The sequence below is a fragment of the Aspergillus thermomutatus genome (genome assembly GCF_002237265.1).
Source record: "Aspergillus thermomutatus strain HMR AF 39 chromosome Unknown NODE_176, whole genome shotgun sequence".
Taxonomy (NCBI): domain Eukaryota; kingdom Fungi; phylum Ascomycota; class Eurotiomycetes; order Eurotiales; family Aspergillaceae; genus Aspergillus; species Aspergillus thermomutatus.
This window is the reverse complement of record NW_020798225.1, coordinates 21,481-45,064: the sequence shown is the minus strand read 5'-3', so window position 1 is coordinate 45,064 and position 23,584 is coordinate 21,481. Positions and strand designations below refer to the sequence as shown.

At 52.4% G+C, this 23,584-nt stretch overlaps 8 protein-coding genes across 8 annotated transcripts; 3 read left to right on the top strand and 5 right to left on the bottom strand.

The window, feature by feature from the left end:
- Nucleotides 1-346: 346 nt before the first annotated feature.
- Nucleotides 347-5,388, bottom strand: CDV56_104956 (uncharacterized protein; the record flags this gene model as incomplete). Its single annotated transcript, XM_026758575.1, has 2 exons — nucleotides 347-2,653; nucleotides 4,867-5,388. 2 exons carry the CDS (start codon nucleotides 5,386-5,388, stop codon nucleotides 347-349), a joined length of 2,829 nt encoding a protein of 942 aa, XP_026612351.1.
- A 1,190-nt stretch (nucleotides 5,389-6,578) lies between these two features.
- CDV56_104552 (putative AT DNA binding protein) lies at nucleotides 6,579-10,136 on the bottom strand (the record flags this gene model as incomplete). Its single annotated transcript, XM_026758171.1, has 1 exon — nucleotides 6,579-10,136. One exon carries the CDS (start codon nucleotides 10,134-10,136, stop codon nucleotides 6,579-6,581), a length of 3,558 nt encoding a protein of 1,185 aa, XP_026612350.1.
- Nucleotides 10,137-11,456: 1,320 nt separating this feature from the next.
- Nucleotides 11,457-12,692, top strand: CDV56_104306 (aldose epimerase family protein; the record flags this gene model as incomplete). Its single annotated transcript, XM_026757925.1, has 1 exon — nucleotides 11,457-12,692. The coding sequence occupies one exon, from the start codon at nucleotides 11,457-11,459 to the stop codon at nucleotides 12,690-12,692; it is 1,236 nt and encodes a 411-aa protein (XP_026612349.1).
- A 400-nt stretch (nucleotides 12,693-13,092) lies between these two features.
- On the bottom strand, nucleotides 13,093-14,802 carry CDV56_104096 (putative actin-related protein RO7; the record flags this gene model as incomplete). The annotated part of the gene is made up of 1 exon (XM_026757715.1): nucleotides 13,093-14,802. The coding sequence occupies one exon, from the start codon at nucleotides 14,800-14,802 to the stop codon at nucleotides 13,093-13,095; it is 1,710 nt and encodes a 569-aa protein (XP_026612348.1).
- Nucleotides 14,803-15,232: 430 nt separating this feature from the next.
- CDV56_103770 (crossover junction endodeoxyribonuclease) lies at nucleotides 15,233-18,026 on the top strand (the record flags this gene model as incomplete). The annotated part of the gene is made up of 2 exons (XM_026757389.1): nucleotides 15,233-15,246; nucleotides 15,395-18,026. The coding sequence occupies 2 exons, from the start codon at nucleotides 15,233-15,235 to the stop codon at nucleotides 18,024-18,026; spliced, it is 2,646 nt and encodes an 881-aa protein (XP_026612347.1).
- Nucleotides 18,027-18,523: 497 nt separating this feature from the next.
- On the bottom strand, nucleotides 18,524-19,684 carry CDV56_103605 (diacylglycerol/polyprenol kinase family protein; the record flags this gene model as incomplete). The annotated part of the gene is made up of 1 exon (XM_026757224.1): nucleotides 18,524-19,684. The coding sequence occupies one exon, from the start codon at nucleotides 19,682-19,684 to the stop codon at nucleotides 18,524-18,526; it is 1,161 nt and encodes a 386-aa protein (XP_026612346.1).
- Nucleotides 19,685-20,278: 594 nt separating this feature from the next.
- On the top strand, nucleotides 20,279-22,328 carry spb4 (ATP-dependent RNA helicase SPB4; the record flags this gene model as incomplete). The annotated part of the gene is made up of 3 exons (XM_026756947.1): nucleotides 20,279-20,568; nucleotides 20,643-21,152; nucleotides 21,206-22,328. The coding sequence occupies 3 exons, from the start codon at nucleotides 20,279-20,281 to the stop codon at nucleotides 22,326-22,328; spliced, it is 1,923 nt and encodes a 640-aa protein (XP_026612345.1).
- A 222-nt stretch (nucleotides 22,329-22,550) lies between these two features.
- Nucleotides 22,551-23,276, bottom strand: CDV56_103224 (uncharacterized protein; the record flags this gene model as incomplete). The annotated part of the gene is made up of 1 exon (XM_026756843.1): nucleotides 22,551-23,276. One exon carries the CDS (start codon nucleotides 23,274-23,276, stop codon nucleotides 22,551-22,553), a length of 726 nt encoding a protein of 241 aa, XP_026612344.1.
- Nucleotides 23,277-23,584: the final 308 nt, after the last annotated feature.

Sequence of the window (23,584 nt, the reverse complement as noted above, 5' to 3'; positions counted from 1 at the left end):
TATTCCAAGCCATAAACCTTACACTCGTTCATCCCGAATGCCGGGACCGACTCAGAGCCAGGTTCAAGACAGACACAAAGACCCCAATCAAGCACTACTCTCCGACAGCAAGAATTAAGAAGTAATGATCGGGTGGTATACAAGAAATGAGCTCCAGAGAATGACTGCTTAAAGGAAATGAACAGGCAGAAGAAGAAAGGGATAAGAAACAAATCCGATAAGCCACAGGGGAGATCCATAGTCGGACGGGGGTATGTCAGGGAAACAATGGAGCGTGAGAAGTAGATACTTTGAGATGCGTCAGGCCATAAAGAAGTGATGAAGAATAGCTGGGAGTGAAAGTCCATCAATCGGTGACTGCAACTCCGTAGCCTAGAATAGAATCCCGGGAGGGAGCCGGCCTCAAGGGGCCGTCTGGCGGCATTGGCCAGGGAACCCTGAGCGATGAAGAGGAAGCGGTGTACTCACTGCTTTCCTGGTCGGAGTCGTCGTCGTCGCTGTACGTGTAGGTGTCTGTCCACTCTGTGTAACCGGCATAGGTGGCTACCGATGGAGACGGAAAAGGGTGACGCGAGACAGCCGGTGATCGTGTCGAAGGATGAGGAAAGTCGGTAGGTTGCTCTGCTGGTTGGGCAGGGCACCGTGTGACAGTGAGTTTGGGGTGGGTTGAGCCCGGGGCCGGAGTCTCCGATTTTGAGGATTCCTGCTGCGGGATGCCCTGCGTCTTGGATGCTTCGACGGCGTGGAGGTGCAGCTTCGACGTGCAGTGCAAAGCGACCGAGTCGTCTACCTGGCGCAGGGCGGCGACGAAGCGGCTTTCCACGCGTGTGGCTGAGGGCCGGTTGCCCGGTTCCTTGTCCAGCATGCTTCGCACTACGGCGAGCATTGGCTGGACGGCGCGGAAGACGGGATCCTTCCGTTTCCCCGCGTCGTGTTCCAGCAGGGCAATCCACGAACTTACCTGGCCGATATTGCGGTCCAAATGGAACGAGCAGTCCGCGACGCCTCCTCCGCGCCCGGCGGTCCTGTTCTTTGCACCCCGGTGGTGCGCGAAGGCGGCAATCTTGCGCTTGCAAAGGTGCGTGAAGATGTCCAGGATCACGGCTCCGAGAGAGAATATGTCCGATGCCTCGGGGTCTGTCTGTCGTGACTGCCAAGTCTGCACCACGGCGGTTTTCGATCGAGTGCCTGGGAGTCGGGCTGGGTCGAGGACCATAGGAGCGGAGCGACCCGAGGAGCCGGAGGAATTGGACGAGGTGATGGATGGAGTGTATAAGATAGGCCGCTTGACTGAGGCGACGACGCGCTTGCGAGCACTTCCTCCGCTGGACCCGGAGGACGATGAAGACAGTGCGAAAGAGAAGCGGGTCGGCGAATCGGGCAGCCCCCCAATGCGGATGGCGGTGCCGTGGGAGGTGACTGACTCGGCTCGTGGACTCTGCGAGCGATCCACCGCGTCATCAGAGCCCGAGCCTCTCGAGAACAGATTTAGTCTTCCGGGGCGGGATGATGGCTGTCGTCGACCCGTGCGACCACCAGATGGAAGAGCTGTTCGAGTCGGGCCGGTATCCTGAACGGTAGCGGCACGCACCCAGCGCTCCGGGGCTCCGTACTGATATGATTCGACATCGTCTATTTTGACAGGTGGCAATAACGTATCGAGCGCCTCAAACTGGCCCAGGAAGATGCGGTATTCCGAGTCAATCAGGATATTCGACGGCCGAATGGCGCCATGGACTTGGCTATGAGCATGCAACCACGACAGCCCGTCAACTAGGCGGTGCGGCCAATTGATGAGGATCTCGCGGCGCCGATTCTTGGGCAAGCGTTTGAAAGGTTGAGGTACATCGGTGAGAAAAGACATCAGGGTACGATCGTATATACCGGAAAACAGAATGCACATGGTATCATCAACAAAATAAGAAGCGTAAATGGAAAAGACATGATCGTGAGATAACCGTCGCAGGGAGCGAATCTCGTCCAAAACCTCCTCTTCTTCAAAGAAATGCGGCGCGCCTCCGACGGTGACCTGGGTCCGCAGATATACCCGGCAGACCGCGCCAGCCAGAATGACCTTTTCCACCCCTTCTCGCGCAAGCGCCGTCTCACTGCGTAGCAATTCGACAGGAACGCCTTCATTCTCGGTATACTTGATATGATCACCTTGACTAATCCCTCGAACGAGGAAACGCCACTGGGCGTGGAAGAACTTGGCATCTAGGGCCGGATTCTCATCGTCAAGGGAGAGCTTCAGACGATCGACGCTGTGGGCTGCAATTGGCAAGTCTGCGTCATCGAACGACTCGTCAACCAGGGAGAAAATACGCTCAGGGATGCCGATGTCGACTAGGATCAAAAAGAGTCTGCCGGCCTTGTGGAGGATCCATTCGAGATACGTCTCACTGGTAAGACCCTCTCCCCAGGGCAAAGGGGCCACTAGACGTGGCAAAAGATTGGAGGGAAGATGTCCAAAGACATACTCCGGACATAGAGTGGCTTGGATTCGATCTTCGGGCCACCAAAGGGACGTTGTTACCGACATTGCGCGCGCATGGCGAACCGAGCCGGCGAGGAAAGGAATCCCCGATGGCGGGACGGGAATTGATATACGATCAGAGGTATGGTGGTATCGACCAGGAATAGAAAGTCTAGACTATTTGAATCATTGCATGTAACGCAAGTCCGCAGTCATGCAATAATGATTCTCCTTGCAGCTGTCAGCGGGGTCTTAACAGTCTGTCATGTGTGCAGGGGCCAATATGAGAAGGGGGGAGTGGGGGAAGACATTGATGAATAAAATGCTCTCTACTCCGTAGAACAAGAGATACCGGGCGTATGCAGTTAGAGGACCCCGAAGGAACGGAACAATGACCTACTGGTTGACACGAGGCTTATCTTGCACTCAGCAAGGGGTACGTCTCAACATTATTGAGAGGCGTCGTCAATAGCGGCAAATCATGCTGAAGACTGACCATGGACGAGGGAGGATTAAAGAGATAAATGAGGGAGGAGAGCAGAATAGATGGATTTCTGGGACAAGATACTTGGTGACCAACGAAAGATCGAGGCTGACAATGACTGGGAGCGCCATGATTGAGCCGGTACTCCATAGGACAAGAGAATAACAATCACCAAAGGCGAAAAAGCAAAGGTAGGCTATAGTGGTCAATGATCATGGCCAAGGGATAAGCATCCCAGACTCCAAACGACTGGCAATGGTGGAGCATGAGGGAGAGATAACAAATCTGAATAGCGTAAGTAATTGGTAGAATCTAGTAGCCCTGACGGTGGCACAGTACCGTTGATGTTAACCCGGTGGGGAACTCCGGAGAATGATTCAAAAGGAGGATGGGCTAGGGCTATAGCAGCCATGAATATAACGGGGATGTATATTAAAGGGATTGATGGAGATGATGATGAGGAGGAGAGAGGTCAAGTTTGATGGATACCTTTAATGAAGGATGAAGGATGATGGGAAGTGGTAGGGATACGAGGCAACGTGATTTGTTAATGCCTGAAGTACGCCTCAGGATCAATTCAAGGATTATCTATACCTGTCACTACACCAAGACTGTACTTCCTGGGGGTATCCAGGTTCAGAAATACATAGTATGTCCGAGTCTTTGAAGCTGAATGGTCTTACTCAGTACACCAGAAATATTATGCTCAGACAGGATATTGAACTTTCTCAACCCCAGTTCAATTCGAAAAGAGGAACTGGGAGAAAGGAAGAGGTGGCTAACGATAGCTGTCTACCTATGATCAAAGATGGGGTCTTATCAGTTATGTCCGAGATAGCATTAGTCGGAGGTCAATCTAAGGGAAGAGATAAGACATGTCAACCTGAAGATATTCGCGAGTCATTTATTTTATTGTCATGTCAGATGATGAAGATCAGTGACAGACCGCAGACACTGCCACAGCCGGTTGACAAATGCATTCTTTGACCCGTCTCTCCATGAAGTTTTGGATATTGTTTGCTTTTGTCGATCCTCCAGACTCAAAAATTGATCTGATTGACATGCATTAACTATCTATCCTTCATCGTCCGGCATCCGGTCTTATTATTCATGTCGGTCCCAATCCCCTCGTCTCCATAGGAACTCGGCGTCAACCGCATGGTCTGTGGATGTTTATCATTATCACCATCACTATCCATATACTCCGTATAGCGCAGAACTCCAGTTCGTCCGAGGAGATCGAGCAGTGGAGCGATATCGACCGTTGAAACCACTGGTCTATGCTTCAGCTTATCAGTCCTGTTATTCTCTAGTTGTCTAGTAGGAAACTAGTTGAAGTTTGATAACAACCTATGGCGTTATTTTTCTATTGTTTTTCTTTTTCTTATGGAGAAAGAGGACAAAAGGATAAGCTGCAAAAAAAACCTCATACTTAGAGATTGTGCCTATCATATCCATTCCCTACACTGGCACACTGTCTGTTTAGTTTCACCCACAAACCTCCATTGCAACTCATTGCCAACAAAACAAAATGATATGGAACATTAAGATTCATCATCAATCTCTTCATTCCTCTCTCCCCTCACCACTCCTCCTCCCCCTCAACCTCCCCAATCGACTGCGACTCCGTGTCCGACCTCGCTGTTCCTCCCCAGCCCGCCGACTCCTCCAGGCCTTCCGAAAATGCACCTGCTCATCCCCAGATTGCTTCGCCCGGTGGCTCAGAAACTCCTCGTGCGCTTCTTTCTCTTCCAGAAGGATCTTAATCTGGTCATAATAATACGGTGAAATCATCACCGACCCGTTAGTCATCTATACCATACCTCGGTCTTTGTAAGACATAAAAAATAGAAACGGGGGACGGATGGCTGTTTACGACAGTATCAGACGTCAATTGGTAACCCACATATTCCAACCACAGCTCCTGCTCCGAACTCCAAGCCTTCTGACACCGCGCCAGCTCGTGCTCCGCAATCGCAAGCTCGCGCTCCTGCGATGAGGACCACCGCGTGCGGTCGTGCGCGATGCTCTTGAAGCTAACGAGGCGGACGAGGCGTTTCCGGTTACCGTTACGGTTACGGTTACTGCTGCTGCTGCTGCTGCCGCTACCTGCGTCTGCGTCTGCGTCTGTGTCTGTGTCTGTGTCTGCGGCGTGCGCCCTCACCGCCAGATCAGGGTTCAAGACGCTGGATGTGTCGGTGTCGGTGTCGGTGTTAGAGATGGTATCGTGGTCGTAGTCGTGCATTCCCGTCTCCTTGCAGAGCGGTCCGAGTCCGAGCTCTGAGCATTCGCAGTTGGGTAGGGGGAGGGAGGGCACAGTGGGATGGCTGTGATCGACTGCTTTGCCCTTTTGGTGTAATGAGCGCTCGGCTCGCTTGAGCAGGAACGTCAGGCGGAAGACGCATTTGACGGTGTGGCTCATGCCCATCTTGGTAGCCATGCGGGTTGGATGTACAATGGAAAGGAATGAATGAGGTAAGATATCAATGCTTAGGTATATACGGAGTAATCCTACTTTCTTCGTCCCTGTGTGCTTACCTCTCTCTATTTATATCCGTGCTAATCTCTTTCTCTCCCCGAGGGATCCAGAAAATCAAAGAAGAGTACTGCTTCGAATCGTCCTCCATAACCATAATGGCTATACCTCAGCCATTGAGAGGCCATCACTCATCCTATACTGCACAACAAGTCACATCCAAAACGAGTCAGGCCTCATACCGACGCTCTGCATCACCCGTCTAGAAAAGGCTAGCCAGTCCTCTCCGCGCTCTGTTTGGCTGCTCCTCCCAGACCTGCAGCCTGGTCGAAACCCCAATGCGACGGCTCGCCAATCACGAATAGCACAACCTCATCGTGTCAGTCTAGATCTTTGTCGAGGGTTCCGCACAGTCACCGTGCTCTACTCTCTTGCGGCCATGCCAACTCAGGCCCAGGCGCTGCATAGCGTGGCAGGCTCATAGCAACGGATTCGCTGCTCAAACAAGGAACAGGTCACGATACCTCCCCCCGTCCCCATTTAGAACGACGCCAGAAGCATCATCGAAGTTGCCAGAATTTCTGGTGTATACATGTCGATACCAGGTACGATCCAAGAGACCAACTCCACAGCCGTTGGTCCACCTGAGCCATTCTACTACTCGGAGACGTCCCCGCCATCCGGAACAGATACAGGTAGGTTCTGTGTGGCCCAAGAAGACAATGGAATAGAAGCAAAAGAAAAGAAAAGTAAAGTCAAGTCGAGTCGTATACACGTCTTGTCCAATGATATTGTGCAATAAAATAGACACCAAACACACCTATTGACAAATAAGACCCACTACTGTACTTCTCGACCAGGTGACTCAGTCAAGGCCCAATCAGGTCCAATCTCCATGACAAACGAAACGAGAGGGGAATAGTGCGTCAATCCAAATGCGATATCACAATGACAAACCAAAAGAAAAAATATGCTTGGAAACCCAACTGGCGGCGTATGCAATCATTGGTCCACCGGATCCGTAACAGCCCGACAATATGTAAACCAAAACAGATCAAAACTCGAGAACTTCATTGCGCAGAAACCAAAAGACAGGCCAAGGTCAGAGACGATGACCAGAGTCGAGGGTGATGGATAAACCGTCATCGACGCCACGCCGTGAGAGCGGCTCCTCTACCTCCCATCTGCTGGGCTGACCCTTTGTCACTCATCTCTGCCCTCATTTCCTCTCTGATCCGCTCGCCAATGATCACACTGATCAGTCTTCTGTGCATATCTGCTTCTGTCCAGCCAATCTGGCCCGTCCCACCCGCCTGCAGGTCGCCACGAGCCAGCTCTTGCACAAACCGGTCAATGATTGCAAACTGGGTCTCAGTAACACGCACCCCATGCTCGCCGTCCGATGTCCAGATCCAATCACCAATGATGTCGGAGCGGCCAGGTGCTGGGTAGTAAGGAAACCGTTCTGGATGACGTTTTGCCAATCGATAAAGCCGACGAAGGAGAGCGTAGTGATCGTCTGTGAAATATCCCGAGACAGCGAGTGGAAATTGAGGTTCGTACGTCTCGGCCCTGACTTCTTCGACAGGTCGAGCGGCGCTTGACGTAGGTGAGTCCGGCTGCGCGTTGTTCTGCTCTGCGGACTCCAGAACCTGCCTTGGTGATTCATCCGTCTCTTCGGGATACATTTGATCGTCGAGATGTGTTTCTGCGTTGGCTGATCTGACGTCAGGCTCCTCCTCATGCTCCGCTTCCGAGGCTTCTTCAGACCCAGGACTGGTTGGTCCAAACGACTTTCGAACTGGAGCTTTCAGCCAACCGGGTGTAAGACTAGTAATCTTCTGAATCCAGGTTGATGCCTGACCATCTCCACCGAAATATCGATTCTGTGCAGGAGTAGTGCTATTTTCTTCAAGGACGGAACGTTGGTCGGCTAGCGCGGTAGCTGGAATATGCTCGTCCTCGATCTCCTCCGCCATCTGATCGGCACGTTGCCTCTCGCTCTCGTGCCTTGTAGTAGGGTCGATCTGAAATGTGTCATCATCTGAAGCTCTGTTGGGGCTTGATTCCAGATAGATGTGTGAATCTTGGTCGTCTTCAATCCCATAATCTTCCGCATTTTCCTCCGGATAATCTGGATTTGATCGTTGCCGCTCCGCTGAATGTCCACTCGCGCTTTTTTCAGGGCTGCTTTGACCGTAATAGCGACGAATGTGGCGAGGGGTTTCCTCCCCACGAAGCACCGTAGAGAGATCCACTGTCTGCTCGCGCAGTCTCTTGACACGCGAATGGCCCAAGAACGGCACCTTACCGTTGTCGTTCGTCCACGACTTTGGAGAGAAGGGTCCCCTAGGCTCGCTGGGCGCAGGGCTGCTCTCCGATGGGCTAGATTCTTGCCGTGCTTCGACGTCATCATTTTCCCTTCTGTAAAGCGTTGACGAGCGATGCGAGATGTTGCTATGGTCTCTCGCTTCTTGCTGCCAGATATCCTCATAGCCATCTTCGTCTTCCTCCTCGTAAACCTCTTCTGCCTGAATCGCTTCCAAATCATGCCGCGGCGATTCACCGGGATCAACGTCCTGGTCGGGTCTGTCTTCGTCATACACTTCCCGTGCCAGATAATCTCCCGACTCTTGTCTATGGGGACCCCCTAGATCAGCCTCCTGGTCTGACTGATTCCCTAGTTGATTGCCGTTCGCATCAATCTCCGGACTCGGTGGCCCGGTCGTGTCACTGTCAACCACAATGACTTGACTGGCATTTGCCATTTGGATCTCTCGGCTGACGGCTTCCCTCTCCCGCTGCCATTCCTCCAGTCGCCGTTTCATTTCTGTACTCGGAGTGTCCTTCACAGCAGCTCCGCTGAATACCTGTTGAGGAGTTGTGGTTGTGCCTCCGGCATTGCCCGTCAATCTTGCTTCTACTGATGCCATTTGTCTCGCCCGTTCAATTTCTGTCTTTCTCCTCCTCTTTGCGAGCTCCTGTGCAAACCCCAAGCCTGCGCGCAGTTCTCGTCTCATCCTCGGGTGTAAGTCGCTGAACAAGAGCTCCAGGCGCCTTTTTGGTGCTTCCAGACTAGAAATTTGTTCTCTCAGATCCGGTGTGCCCGGCGTGGGCACAGGTGCCCCCTCGTATGGACGCCGAAGGGTACCTTCAAGGGCTACACCTGCGCGGATAATTCGAGCCAGCCTTGCAAGCGGGTTTCTTTGCTTCGGAACAAAGGCTGAAACGGGAGATTCACGCAATAGAGCAGGCGCGGACTGATTTTTCTCGGCGGATACCGGCAATACCTGGGGCTCAGTCGCTTGCAAGCTCGATTCTTTTTCCCCCTCTACATCTGGAGGATCCTTCCTGTGATTTAGATTCAGGCTCGACACCTTGCGCTTCGACATCTCTGCGGTCGCGATCTTCTCTCGCGCCAGGAATGGCTTCAGAGCGCCCTTACCAGTCTGCGAGTTGATGCTCAGCCCGTGTTGTTTGACCGATGGTAGTGTATCCAATGAAACCATGCTAAAGCCTTCGCTTTCCATGATAGAATCAAACTCCCTATGTTCGTCAGTTGGATCATTTGTAGGACGAGTTGTATTTTGTTCATGGCCAGATTCTTCAGCACGGGCCTTAGATTCGACTTGTACCGCTCTGTCATCATCACCCAGCGAGGAGGAGGTTGGACTTGGGTATGACCGTGGCGGTCTCGGTGTATGGCCAGCATGTAGTGTATTGTCTGGTGAGAATCCTTGGCTTTCCCGAGAAGGCGATGGCATTTTCGAAGGAGTCGACTGCGGTTCTTCATCATGGTTTTGTCCGTATACCTGATCCACTGCAGTCACATCTGGTGTGTCATACGTACGCTCATTAGGTATTCGGGGGGAGCTCCGATCCCAAGCGGTTGCATCGGGTTGCCCCATGTTGTTGTCCTCTGGAAAAGTGTCGACAGGCATGAAACCCTCTGGCAAAGCGTCGTCGTCCGAGTCTGCGTCCCCAGCAAGATTTAACGGACTCCATCTTTGTTCGCGCTCCAGCCCAGGCTCAACAAGGCGAGTCTCTTGATGATCCGCCGAATCAGTGACTTGCTCATCGCCGTCTACCGTATCCGGATTGAGAGACTGTTTCCTTGGTCGACCGCGCTTTCTCTTCTGTCCACTTGCCCCTCCTGGGCCCGGGGTGTGTCCGGGACTACCTGCTGTAGGCGTAGCACCCTGTTCCCGTATGTCCGACTTCCTTGGGCGCCCTCTGCGCCTTCTCGGCGTCTGTTCCGCATGGTCCTCGGCATCCTTGAGAGGTATTTTGGTTGTCTTGGCCGTCGACGGCCTCAGCCGCTTGCGGGCTGGGCTCCCTTGGTTCATTTCCTCATCTTGTGTTGCCTCGAGCGTTACTCGGATCCTCCACGGGCTCACGTTTCCGTCGGCGTGTGCCTTGTCTGGAGATAATGATCGTTGTCGACCATTTAACTTCATAGTCGGGGACATAGGAAGCAGGACATCGTCGAATCGAATCGAGTGCGCGCTCTTGGCCGGACTAAGATTGATGCGCGACCGCTTTCCCTTGCCCGTCCGCGGGGTTTGAAGGAGCTTGAAATTGGCTGGCGACATGAAGCTCTGGCGACCGGAGAAAGGTCTGATCGGAGATGATATCAAATAATCGGCGTCGCCAGGGGGCCCAAGAATGTCTGGAGAAGAGCTGGAACTTTGAGAGAACATTGCGCCATGCAACAAACAATGCGGTTCATGGGGAGGGGCGATCGTGCCGCAAATCGCGTCGCGCAGAAAAGCAATCTATAGAGGTTGTATTGCTCGCGCAACTATTCAAAATCCATCATCATCAAAAAACCAAATTAGCTGTCATCATTCTAGACTTTGACACTTTTAAGTCCGCATATCCAACATAAACAAGTCTCCCGATCAGGCAGGCCGAGGGTCCGGGCCGACCTGAAGGCGAGGGGACGCGTCGGGATTATATAATCAGGAAATATGCTGTTCCGCTCCGGGTACGGTCAGTCATAGAGGCCACAGCTGCAGTGGTCCAATCATTTACCAAGCAGCAATTTCCGTCATCTGCTTTAACAGAAATCTCTATCAGGGAATGAAGAGTGAGTGTGCTGTCACTGTCTCTAATTTACTCCATGCATAAGCCAGCAAAAGTTGTTGCTGGATGGCCGGTTCCCTGTTAGTGTCACTCCTCGAGCATCGCCCTCAACCAAGAGGAGAAAGTAGAAACTGAGAAAATGATCGACAAGCCTTTTTTCCTTCCCCGCAAATGGAGCTCAAAATCCCCCACCGGAGTTGCCTGTAAAGGTTTAGCGTCATGTCCTAGATCCAACCACGCGAATTTTGCCTCGACGCCTTGCGGCCTTGTTGACCTCAGGCACTCACTAGTCTGAGCCGGATTCATGGTGTGTTTAGGGGGCGTATTGCTTAATTGTCGCCGGAGCATTGAGAGCAATATACCCGGAAAATTTCATTTTAATTAATCGACGGAGTACTCCGTACAGCTACGACTGATATCAGCTAGATCCTCCAGTAGAATCTTGCATTCACTGACAGCTTCACCCCGACTGGATCCGTCAAGCTTATTGGCAAGAAGCAAGGTATCTACCTAGGTAGTGATTGCACGCGGCACAATCCCCTGCACATTCTTGACCAGTCACCAAGGCTCTCGATACAACTGGAAGCTTGCCGTCGATTGCGTCCTTTTTCGGTAAATTACGAGTCATCTCAGCAAATCAGCGAAGCACGAGAGGTCGAGGCTACCCCAGCTTCCTGCTGGTTCCTGCGCTTTGTTTCCCCGCTCGGTGATCAGGCGTGGCATCATGAGGTGAATGAGTGCCAAATACTACTAGCAGTGACGTTTGTATTGTTTTGGGCTAGGGGATTATGGTCTCCTCCCCAGTATTTAATCGACGCTCAACCCCTCTTCGTGGCTGCTTCCGTTCTGTGCTGTGTCCTGCTCGGATAACCCCTCGTGTCTTGATCATTTACTGCTCCTTCTTCATCACCATCACTATTCTACTGGGGTTCAGGATGCACGTCAAGCACTATCTCTCTGCCGTCCTCTATGGACTGCCAGTTTTGGCTCAGAGTACACAGTCGAGCTCCTCTTCTTCGTCCAGCACTTCAGCTACAGATCCCTTCAAGGTCTATACCATCAGGGCGGGAAACATCACTGCCAAGTTTATTCCGTATGGAGCACGGTTGATATCTTTGATGGTCCCGGATCGCGATGGCAAGGAGCAGGATGTCGTCATTGGCTACGATGACCCCAAGGCCTACCTGAATGATACAGAGACAGTTCACACCTACTTCGGTGCTGTTGTTGGTCGGTACGCCAATCGCATCAAGAACGGCACGTTCACCATCGGCACGAACGAGTACCATGTGCCGGAGAATGAGCACAACGGCATTGACACTCTCCACGGAGGCAACGTGGGCTACGACCAACGGAACTGGACTGTCACAGCACACTCCAAGTCTTCCGTCACCTTCACTCTTCTCGACCAAGGTTGGCAGAAGTTCCCCGGAGACGTCATCACCCACGCCGTCTACAGCGTCGACACGACCGTCACCCCAGAGAACCCAAAGGGTCTCCCCCAGCTGACCACCAAACTGGTCTCACTTGCCCTGACGGAGGCGACACCCATCATGCTCTCCAACCACATCTACTGGAACCTCAATGCCTTCAAGGCCCCTAATGTCCTGAATGACACCTTCCTGCAACTTCCTTACTCCAACCGCATCATCGCCACAGATGGCATCCTCATCCCCAACGGCACCATCCTCGGTGTCGATGCGTACAACGGCGCCCCCGATTTCACCACGGGCAAGCTCATCGGCGCTGATCTCAAGGATACCTACGGTATGTGCGGCACAGACTGCACCGGCTACGATACCTGCTGGCTCGTCGACCGACCCCCTCAATACGCCGCTCCGGACTCGCTCGTCCCCATCGTCCGCATGAATTCCAGCGCAACCGGTATCAGCCTCCAAGTATCGTCCAACATGCCCGCTCTGCAAATCTACACCTGCGACAACACCGTGATGGACTACGTTGCCATCAAGCCGACGCAGGAGAAGCGTAATAAGGAAGAGGGCAAGGAAGGTGCACAGAACGTCATGCAGTATGGCTGCGTGGTTATCGAGCCTGAGGGCTGGATTGATGGCATCAACCACCCGGAATGGGGACAGTTGTCGGAGCAGATCTTCTCTCCCGCCGATGGTCCAGCCGTCAACTGGGCTACTTATCAATTCGGCACTGTCTAGACCGAGTCGTTTGCCGTGAAAATGGGGGGTTGAAGTATCTGAGCTGACTTTGAATTCGAAGTGATATCGCCGCTCCGATATGATATACGAGCAGCTTTGAGATCATGGTGTCTCAACGTGTACATAATAATATAAATCTCTTCAAGTCATAATTTTGTTCGCCGTTTGCGCATGACTTCGTAGCTGCACATCTTATCGTTGCTCGATCGAAGAGCAATCGGGAAGACTCAAGGAGTGGAATAAGTACCATAGGGACTAACATCCCAAATCAATGAACTATTCCTATTCTAACTGGGTATCATATATACAGGTCAATTTTCAAGCTCTTCTGTCAGTCATTTGGTCTCAGGTTCATGACATGCAAATAAATGTATAGCCACACACGTCCTGGCCCATCAGTTCAACCCCAGGCTGCTAGTGTCCAGCTTGACCGGTCTCCGCCTGCTCGAAGACCAGAACGTCGATCAGGAACATGGCCGTGATCCAAGTCCCGGCTGGCACCTGCAAGACCATGCTGAAGGTACTTCTCCCGCTCAATCTCCACCTGTCCCCTGATCTTGAGGCTTGCCACAAGACTAGCTCCGGCCCAGGCACCCAGAGATTCCACCTCGCGCAGTATACCATGAACCTGGTGTTTCATGTCCTTGTCCTTGCTACGGCGTAGCTTCTGCTCAACGTAATCTACTTCTTCTTCGGGCGCCCCATTCTCTTGACGGCCCTGTCCCGCTGGAGGTTCAGAGGGCTCCGTGGTATTGTCTTGACTGTCCTTCGCCGGTGCTGGCTGATTGGGCCTCAAAGCCAGGAGCTTCTCCTCTACTTTCTGGGTTGCTTCGCCGCGGACTGGGCTCCAGCCATATGCATTGACCATAGACGCCACCTCGTCGATCACTCGCCGTCGAATACCAGGAATATTAGCACCACCTCCAACAAAAATTATCCGCGACATACATGTGCCGCGAACATCGGGGGGCAGGCAGAGAAGCGTGTTGTAAACCAACAATGGCATTGACTTTTCCTCGTCGTCCAAATCGCGCGCCGCCGATCCCTTGGCGAAAAGAATCTTCTCAACCGGCTCCGCGAGTCTGGAAAATGGAACATCAATGTAGGTCGAGTTAGGATTCGATGGAGACGGAATCGACACCATCCTGTTGCCGATGAAGTCGGGGCCATTCTCCGTCGGTAATTGTGCATTGTGCAGTTCTGATGGTGAAGATGCTTTGTCACCTATCCGGGGCTTGCACCAAGCAAATCGACTGACAACTTCTTCACAGTACTCGAAGTTGACGGTTATGTCGTCCACAGCTTCAGATTCCCGGCTGGCGTCCGAGGCAAGTCGAGTGAGCATTCTCCCTGTCTCTTGGAGTAGGGACTTCATGGCTCTTGTACTTCGCTTGGTCGCGATCTCTCGGTATTCGTACAGCCCGGTTACAATAGTCTCCGCCCATCCCATATCTACCACCAATGCTGAGCGGACCCCTGCTGCTATTGCGGCCATTGCAGGGCTTGGAAGAAGGGTAATACTCGGGAATCGCCAGCGACTGAAGAGCGTCGACAAAATCGAAGATAATAACGGATGTGGCATGATAGACGGGATGACCAGCACCAATCGTGATGTACCCGCATCTGTCAGCAGATATTTGTTGTAGGTTTCCCGAAATACCCGTTCGATTTTGTCCTCGATGAGCCCCAGGTCGACATCACGTAAATCCATTTTCCACAGTTCGTATGCACCAGCCCATTCATCTGCCTTGACTGCTCGTGAGCTGGTGATATTGTTGATCCCCTTCAACCACCCTCGGTAATCCCCAGCTCTCCTCGAATCTTCTGGCCCATATCCAACGACACATATGGGTCTGCTTTCTCCCTCAAATCCAGCTCGAAGCCACCGCGATCCAAGCTCAAATATAATCGCATCCTCTTCTCCACGGAAGGAAGAGGCTCCCGAGCCCGTGCTCGCGAAGGAAGAGTTATTGGACCGCAATTGGTGCTGGGGTGTGTGAGGTGAGGACGGTCTACCGGTTTGATTATGGCGTAAGCTCATAGGAAAATTGGTATTTATGGGGAATGAGCGCTTCTCGTCATCAAGTAAGGCTGCAGACGCGGTCGCCATTGCTTCGTAACCCCTATGTCGGTCGATGGTAACTTTCGTTGAAGCGTGTCGACTCCTAATTCAAAGCGCGGAGAACAGACCGATTGAGTGTTGCCCACCCGCGAGTCATTCTTTCCCTGCACAACTCACCAATCAAGGGTCCAGTTAATCATCAAGCGCTGGAATATATTGAACAATCATTGATCTGGAGTTTCCAGCATCTCTCAAAGAGCAAGCTCCTCATTGCGAGGGGACCGACGAAAGAGCAACTCTCGTTCTCCTGTTACTAGGACGGAACTTTTATCGGGCCGTCGCATCAGCTTCCGACGTCAACAACAAACAACACCGCGGCAACGATCAGGATATTGAAGCAAGCACTCAGGAGTCGAGACGACTGCTCATTTCTGGGTTTTGTTATTTGGGTTTTTACGCGTGGTCTCTGATCTGTCTGATGGGGATTCCTGGGTAGGTGCCAAGCTCATTTTCACAACGATTACTCCTAGCCTCTTTGTATATTTTTCGAATGCATGAGATTGGACAACTGTCACAAGAAAGCTCCTTGAACAAAGACATAATGAAACCAGAAATCCACAAGGCAGCTAACGTGTGATAGACTCATCAATGCCATTGGCTCTGGAGAACGGATTTCCTTGTCCAAGCTGGCAATAACCCACTTGGAACGGACTTCAAGACCCATACGCATTGCCGTGGACATTTCGATATGGCTGTTCCAAGTACAGGCCGGTCGAGGTGGACGAAATCCAGAGCTGCGGACTCTGTTCTACAGACTGTTGAAGTTCCTAACGCTGCCTATCCATCCACTATTTGTTTATGATGGAAAGGACAAACCGCCCTTCAAGAGAGGCAAGGCTGTCTCTGGTCGCAGCTACGGGAACGCGCCCATCATCCGACTGTCGAAGATTCTGATCGATCTGTTCAAGTTTCCTCGACACGATGCTCCGGGTGAGGCGGAAGCAGAATGTGCTAGATTGCAGAGAGCAGGTGTCGTCGATGCCGTCATGAGCAACGATGTTGACGCCTTGATGTTTGGCTCGACCCTGACCGTTATGAATTTCTCCAAGGAGAGTGGCAGTGGCACCTCTGCAGCCACGCATATCACCTGTTACAGAATGTGTGGAGATAGCGATCATCCCTCAAATGTGACGCTTGACCGTGCTGGTATGATCCTATTCGCGATGCTCAGTGGCGGTGACTACCTGCCGTCTGGGGTTCCAAAGTGTGGCAGCAAGTTGGCCGCAGAGATTGCCAGAGCAGGCTTTGGTGCGGATCTATTGGACACTATCAGGACCGACGGGCCTGAACTCGACATGAAACTAGAAGAATGGAGGGAAAGACTACAGTACGAGCTGGACGAGAACGAAAGCGGGTATTTCCAAACGAAGCACAAAGCAGTACGCATTCCAGAGTCGTTCCCAGATAGGACAGTCCTATCGTATTACGCCAAGCCCGTGGTGTCCTCGTCACAGGACATTGACGCGCTAAAATCCCGCCTGATGAATGCTTGGGATCAGGAAATCGACGTCCTAGAACTGCGAAGATTCACTGCTGATGCATTTGAGTGGAATTATCGTTCTGGAGCAAGGAAGGTAATCAAGTTGCTCGCAGAGCCTCTTGTCTCCTACAGACTTCGCTTGCAGAAAAGCCCGTCGCCCTTCGCCGGGAATTCTTCCTTGTCAGACAGCAATGTGCAAATGTTGCGAAAAATCTACAAAAGCCGGACCAGCTTTAGTACCGATGGCCTGACAGAGCTACAGTTGGAGATTGTCCCGATAGATGTGGTTGGCTTGAACCTACTCGCCGAGGAGCCCAATCCCCCGATTCCTTCCCAGGAAACGACAATAGTTTCTGGGGATGAAGAGGACGAGGTGGAAGTCTATACAGAGGCTACAGTTCAGTCGCCGACTAAGAAGCGAACCGCGAAGCGTTTTGACCCCTATGCTGCCGAGAAAGTCTGGATCTTTGAAACTCTTGCCACCATCGGGGTGCCTGAGGTTGTGCAGGCCTGGAAAAAGGAACAGGCCGAAAAGGCTTCCGCGCCGAAGAAGTCAAGCAATCGGAAGACAGGCCCCAAGAAAAAGGGACCAATCGACCCCGGCATGAAAAGGGGCAGCATCCTCAAGTATGGCACACTCACGAAGCAGAGATCTGACGTCTCAGAGTTCAAAGGCGCACAGCTATTTGAGGCGGCAATGTCCACCACTCCAACGAAATCGAGAGCGCCAGGGTTTCAGCGTGCTGAGAGCTCCCCCGACGCCTTAATGAGGGGGTCCCCGGTCTATGGCCCATACAGTCGTCAGCGCTTGTTGGATCTTCAGCCACACATATATCAGACTGTTGATGATCTGGTTGATTCATTTACTTCTTCGTGCACCATATCCTCTAGGTCAGACATCAAGCGACATCCGATGGCTACGCGATCCCGCATGGAAAGCCGGCGGGTAGGTGTCCGCTCTGGCGATGTTGAGGTGCAGACGCTTGACTTCCTAAGTCCTGAACCTGTTTTCAATTCCTCTCCGTCGCGTGTGTCTTCCGCTAGAATCAAGATAAGTTACTCCAATGTCAGTTACGATGACTGTACCGGTTCAGATCTATCCTTAGACGCAAACTCTGCTATATCTTCGCCGTCGCCTGGAAGCGAAAGTCGTCAGCAAACGCAACTGAAGTCCATCAAGACGTCACCTAAGCCTCGAAGTGGGGTGGAAATTCAGGAATTGGAGGACGTCATGTCTGCGATTACCCTCAGTGATGGAAGCCCTCATAAACATTTGAAAAGTCTGGCCCAAACACCAACTGGCCTCAAAGCTCGATCTCTGAAAGCGCTGAAAACGCACGAAGTTCATGCTCTCACCGTTGAAGCTCAGACAGCGCGCGCTTCTCGAGCGAAGGAGAGCGTTTCTCCGACCACGAACCATTCATGTGTGAAGGCCCCCAGTGTACACTTGCCGCCAACTGCCCAAAAGACATTAGTAATGGAACCGTGCGCGGATGATGTGCTCCAGCCGACAGTGAAGAAGGAAAAGCGAGTCGACTCAAGCAGCAAGGTGCAAAGGTCTCGCGAGAGTTCCTCACATATGGAATCCGTCATTGTGTGCGATGGGTTCTGGATGACTGAGACGAAGTCCGAATCTGAGCTGGCTTCAGAGGAGACCGAGCATGACTCGTTCAACTGTGACGAAAAGAGAAAGAAGCGCATCCCGCGTGTGAGCATTTTGGACTTGCGCTGATTTTTGCTTACTTCTAAGTTGACTTATTGGGCAAACAAACTGTGGTGTTCAGGCGTCCCTGGGGATACCAAGGATATTGGAGTCTTATTTTCGATCCATTTGGGTGTTGGTTTTTCTCATTTGCCTCTGGAATTTGAGCACATGTCCCTTGATTATAGGTACACAACACCCGTCGCAGTATTTGGGATGATGAAAGAAATCATGATAAGATTGGAGAGTATCTTCAAGCAAGAGCAGAAGCGCCCATCGACGGAGATTTCGAAACAATAATTGCGGGTGTTCCATTGATATGACCATCCAGTCTATAGGGAATCCAGAGTGTCTATATCTTATATACTTGTCAGGGAAAAGTAACGGACCGGTGTATTGAGTGGTATAAAGATGAGCTACAAGAGAACGGTGAATCGGTGCATTGGAGGAAAAGTGACAATCGTGACCTCGGCATTCCTAGGAAAGAGGTGTATGTTCATCCAGGTCGAATAGAAAGGGCGAGCAAGCTAACCGAAAACTTTCAGGAAACCCCACAGCCCAATTCCACTAAGAACCGGGATAGTGAAGTTATCGTCCCAGCTGAACAAGTCCACGAACTCGCTTCCGGCGGCGACAATGCCGGAAACAACACTCATGACACCCAGTGCCAGCGGGCCGGAGATGACCCCGCGCGAGGAATCGGCGGTCCAACCAAGGAGACCCTTGATAGAATCTGGGAGTAGGTTCAGACGGCCGGTGAACATGAACGAGCCCTCGGGATCGTTGGGAAAGGGTCCCACGTGGGGCACGAACCAGCCCCAGAAGGCAGCGGCGGTGACAACGCCGACGGCCCAGGCTGCCAGGGTTCCAGCAAAGCTCTTGCCCTTGCGCAGTTGGAACGTGCGACGGCCATAGAGACGGCCGAAGGTGGAGGCTGCGGTGTCGCACCAGCTGAGGAGCAGGACGCCCATGACTGCAACGTCCTTGGGGAAGAAACGGAGAACAGTGTATGCGCCCAGCAGGTACCAGATCACGCCGTTGTAGCCCGACACTTCCGTTTCCCGCATGAGGGCGCCAACGCAGCGAATGTAGAGTTTATTGACGGTCTCGGAGCGATGGCGGATAATGTCTGTCGCGGCGATGGGGACGAGCGCGGAAAACAGCCATGGGGTGATTTGGAGAGTCTGGACGCCTCGGCTGTACAGATGAAGGGTGAGAAAGCCGATGGAGACATGAAGAAGCTTGCGCGGTATTTCGTGACGATGAATGAAGCTGCGGTAACGAGTGTGGAGTGGGATCAAGCCCAGAGGTGATGGTGAACGAGAGATGTCGTGCCAACGGCCTTTGCCCTTGGCGGAATTAGGTGAAAGGAAGTCGGTGGGCGATACGTGGCCGTTGGTTTTCAAAGGCTCCGGCTTCCTGGCTGGTATCATGGGATTGGATCGCCGCTTGCGAGTTGAACGAGCAGGAGCAGCTGGGCTGCGAGACCTGGTCGGCGACCGACTCGAGTCCGTATCCACGTCTTCGCTTCTCTCCTCGGATACATCTACCAGACGTTGGCGTCGCGCTGCCGACCGAGTCGTCGGACCGGCATAATAATCTCGTGAGCTTGACCTACTCGATGGTACAGGCGAAGGAGATATGACTCGGGGAGTCGCCGGGACGTCGTCGGTAGAGGAGGAGGGCATTTCGACCGCTCTTAGAGCGAAAGGCGGAAGGGCCGGAGCCTGTATCAGCCCGGACAAAGGTCGCTGGCGCAGATGGTTATAGTCGTAGACAAGAGCGCCAGGAAAAAGAAATCTGTCGGCTGCAAGCGACGCAATTATGGGCAACTGGATGATGAATGAGGTGTGTGTGGAAAGGAAAGCTGGTTTATCGCGTGAGACGTCGGCAAAGACTCAGGCAGAAATGCGGCTGCGCATGTTAATTTAGAGAGAGATCGACATGGTCACTGGACCAGCAAAAAGACGACAGAGACTAATAAATATCTGAGAAATGAGGGAAGAATCGATAGGTACTTGATAGCGATTGCAAATCCGATCTCTTAATCGAGTATTTTTTTTGTTCGTCGTTGCTTTTTGTTCGTTTTTCTTTTCTCTCTGGCAGGCTTGTGATTCCGCCGAATCCGTGGGCGATCACGTGTAAATTGGCAGAAAAGGCCCACCGCCTTCAATATCTAATCGGCAATCGTTTGATAAGCCATTTTTTTCTGGCATCAGTCTGGGCAATCGTTGCTGATCGTCGGTCGAATTGAAGGTTCGATTCTGCACTCGGCTGCTGTTATGGCTCCAAAACCGCCTTCAGGCACTTCATCTAGAGCCTGGGATGCAGTGACACCAGCCCTGTCAGAATGGGTGTTAAAGGCAATGTCCTCAATGGGCTTCACACGAATGACCCCAGTGCAAGCATCCGCTATTCCTCTGTTCATGGCGCATAAGGATGTCGTAGTAGAGGCAGTCACTGGCAGTGGAAAGACGTTGTCTTTCCTGATCCCGGTGGTAGAGAAGCTTTTGCGTCTCGAAGAACCCATCAAGAAACATCATATTGGAGCCATCATCATCTCACCAACAAGGTAGGCATTGATTGACCTTAGGGCGCGCGGCATCCAGAACCGTGGAAGAAGCTCGATGCTGACTCTGTGATCAGAGAACTTGCATCACAGATTTACAATGTATTATCATCATTACTCGCCTTCCATCCTCCTTCAGCCGCTGCGATCAACCCCTCAGAAGACGACGATGCGCCTCGACCTAAGTTCTCCTCATCTACTCTCAAAGTCGTTCCGCAGCTCCTCCTCGGCGGTTCGACCACTCCTGCAGAAGATCTGAGTACTTTCCTGAAGCGGTCCCCGAATGTGTTGGTCTCCACACCTGGACGGCTTCTGGAATTGCTCTCTTCCCCTCACGTCCACTGTCCTCAATCCTCGTTTGAGATGCTGGTTCTTGACGAGGCCGATCGATTGCTAGACCTGGGATTCAAGGAGACTTTGCAGAACATCCTGCGCCGGCTTCCTAAACAAAGACGAACGGGTTTGTTCAGCGCCAGTGTCAGCGAGGCCGTTGACCAGATTGTCCGAGTTGGTTTGCGAAATCCAGTCAAGGTCATGGTCAAGGTCAAAGGAACCGCAGGCGTTGACGATAAGCGGACTCCGGCTAGGTTGGTAACTCTCTACTTTATTCTTGGATAGAAATCTAACTCGATTGTGCCAGTCTGCAAATGACCTATCTTACGACACCCCCCTTGCACAAATTCGCCGCCTTGAAGCATATCCTTTCTTCGGTTCAACCCACTCCCTTGAAAACGATTTTCTTCGTCTCTACTTGTTCGGGTGTCGATTATTTGTCCGCTATCCTTCCACTGCTACTCGGTGACGATTTCTTGTTGATTCCACTGCACGGCAAACACCAGGCAAATGTCCGCCAAAAGAACTTTAACCGCTTCATCAACTCGCACGACCCGGCCATTCTTCTCACCACCGATGTTGCTTCGCGTGGATTGGATATCCCGTCTGTCGATCTTGTCGTTCAAATCGACCCTCCATCAGACCCGAAGTCCTTCATTCATCGATGCGGCCGTGCTGGAAGAGCCGGCCGGAGGGGTCTGAGTGTAGTACTTTTGCACCCAGGACGAGAAGAAGATTATGTTTCTTTTCTAGAAGTTCGAAAAACACCTGTTGTTCCATTCTCTCCATCGATTACTTTCTCCGAAGCTGATGCGGCCACTGCCACGGCCACTGCCCGCAAGGCTGTGTTATCTGATCGTGCGCTGTATGACCGAGGCCAGAAGGCGTTTGTCAGTTGGCTCAGAAGCTACAGCAAACACCAGGCAAGCAGTATCTTCCGTGTCGCCGACCTCGATTGGGAAGCTTTAGGCAAAGCATGGGGTTTGCTGAAATTGCCCAAGATGCCTGAGCTGAGGAACTTCACCGGTGACAGGACACTCGGCGTGAGCCTTGACTGGGACAATTATGCCTACAAAGACAAGCAAAGGGAAAAACGACGGAAGGAGCTTCTCCAGGAGGCCGCCGAGTCTGGTGCCCCTCAATCCACGTCAAATAAGAGACGAGCCAGCGAAAGTGTCGCATGGAGCCAACATGCCGAGTCAAAGAACAAGAAGCTCAAGCGACGTGAGCAGAAGAGATTGAAGCAAGATAAGACCAGATGGGAGAAGATGACGGAAGAAGAAAAACAGAAGGCTCGTGAGACGGAGGAGATGGTAGAGGCGCTGAGGAAGAAGAACGAGGAAGAAAGACGACTAAGACGGGCAGCAGCCAAAGCCGCAGGCGCGAAGGCTGATGGTGATGGCGACGAAGAATTCCAGGGCTTTGATTGAGATACCTCGCATATATACACTATATCTGTTGCTTTGGATTGTCTTGATACCTGAATGTGTATACCTAGAGCTCTTCCTAGACAGGGAGGGAGGCCAGCCTTCTATTCCCGTGTACATACAAAACAACCTTTTGAACGCCTTCTCAGCCTTCTGCAGAAATGTTTTCTGGCCCTGTGACTCCATTTCAGCTGGCCCATGGCCAATTAACTCACCCCCTCCCAACTACTTACCGTCCAGGTCAAGGACTATCTGCATCCCCTGAACAGAAGCCCTTCCTTCGGGATCAGACCCTTCAACCTCTTTGGTATGACCTTCTGCCTCATCCTCCTTTCGATCAACTCCCACCCCCTCGTTCCCCCCGTTTGATCCTTCTTCCTCCGCGGGCGCAGCCTGAACCGTTCGCACTTCATCAACCTGCGCACACCCCGGCACCGCCGCACCATGCGCATCCGCAACCAAGCCTCCTCCCGACGAAACCCGCACCAGCAACGACTGTATCGACGACGGTGAAGAATTAGAGCCCTGCACGCTCGGCCCCGTCTCGGCCCTTCTCTCCGCATCCCCAGCAATCTCCGACGAACCCAAACTCTCCTCCCCCGTCGGAATCAACAAATCCCCGATCGAAATCCCTCCCCTAACAAGACTCGGATCAAGCGGCGTCACCTGCTGCTGCGATTGGTGAGATGGCAGCTGCGAGCCTTCAAATCCCTGTTCTGGATATCCCACCAGCCCAACCGCATCCGACGTGCCGGGTCCAAAACCCGCGGCCCGACTACACAGCTCACAGAAGCGCTGTCCAACGCCGCGGGCGATGTATCGGATGGGACAGACTTGGATCAGGGGCGTGGGGCTTCCCGGTACAGCGAAGACGCGGACTTGTGGGCAGGGCTGGATCAGCTGGAGGTAGGTGCAGGTGCAAGGGGGTTTATTTGGCATGTAGTAGCACATCGTCTATGCGTTGATGGTTTGTAAATGGAGCTGGTTTCACGATGATGGTGTGGTTAATGGGTTTGATGTGTCTCTGGCGAACTACTGATGATGAATGGCAGAAGCTGATTAGAGGGAAGATGAGAGGGATAGAAAAGCATATATACTGAATCGGATGGCGGCATGCATCCATTGTCTTGTTGATGCAATGTTTTCTTTGTCTAGTGATAAAGGGCCGAGTATGGCTTTGGCAAAAGAATGATTGCTTCTCAAGGGTTGAGGGTCGCGACAATTGACATGGTCCTTGTTCGTAGACAAAGGAACTGAAC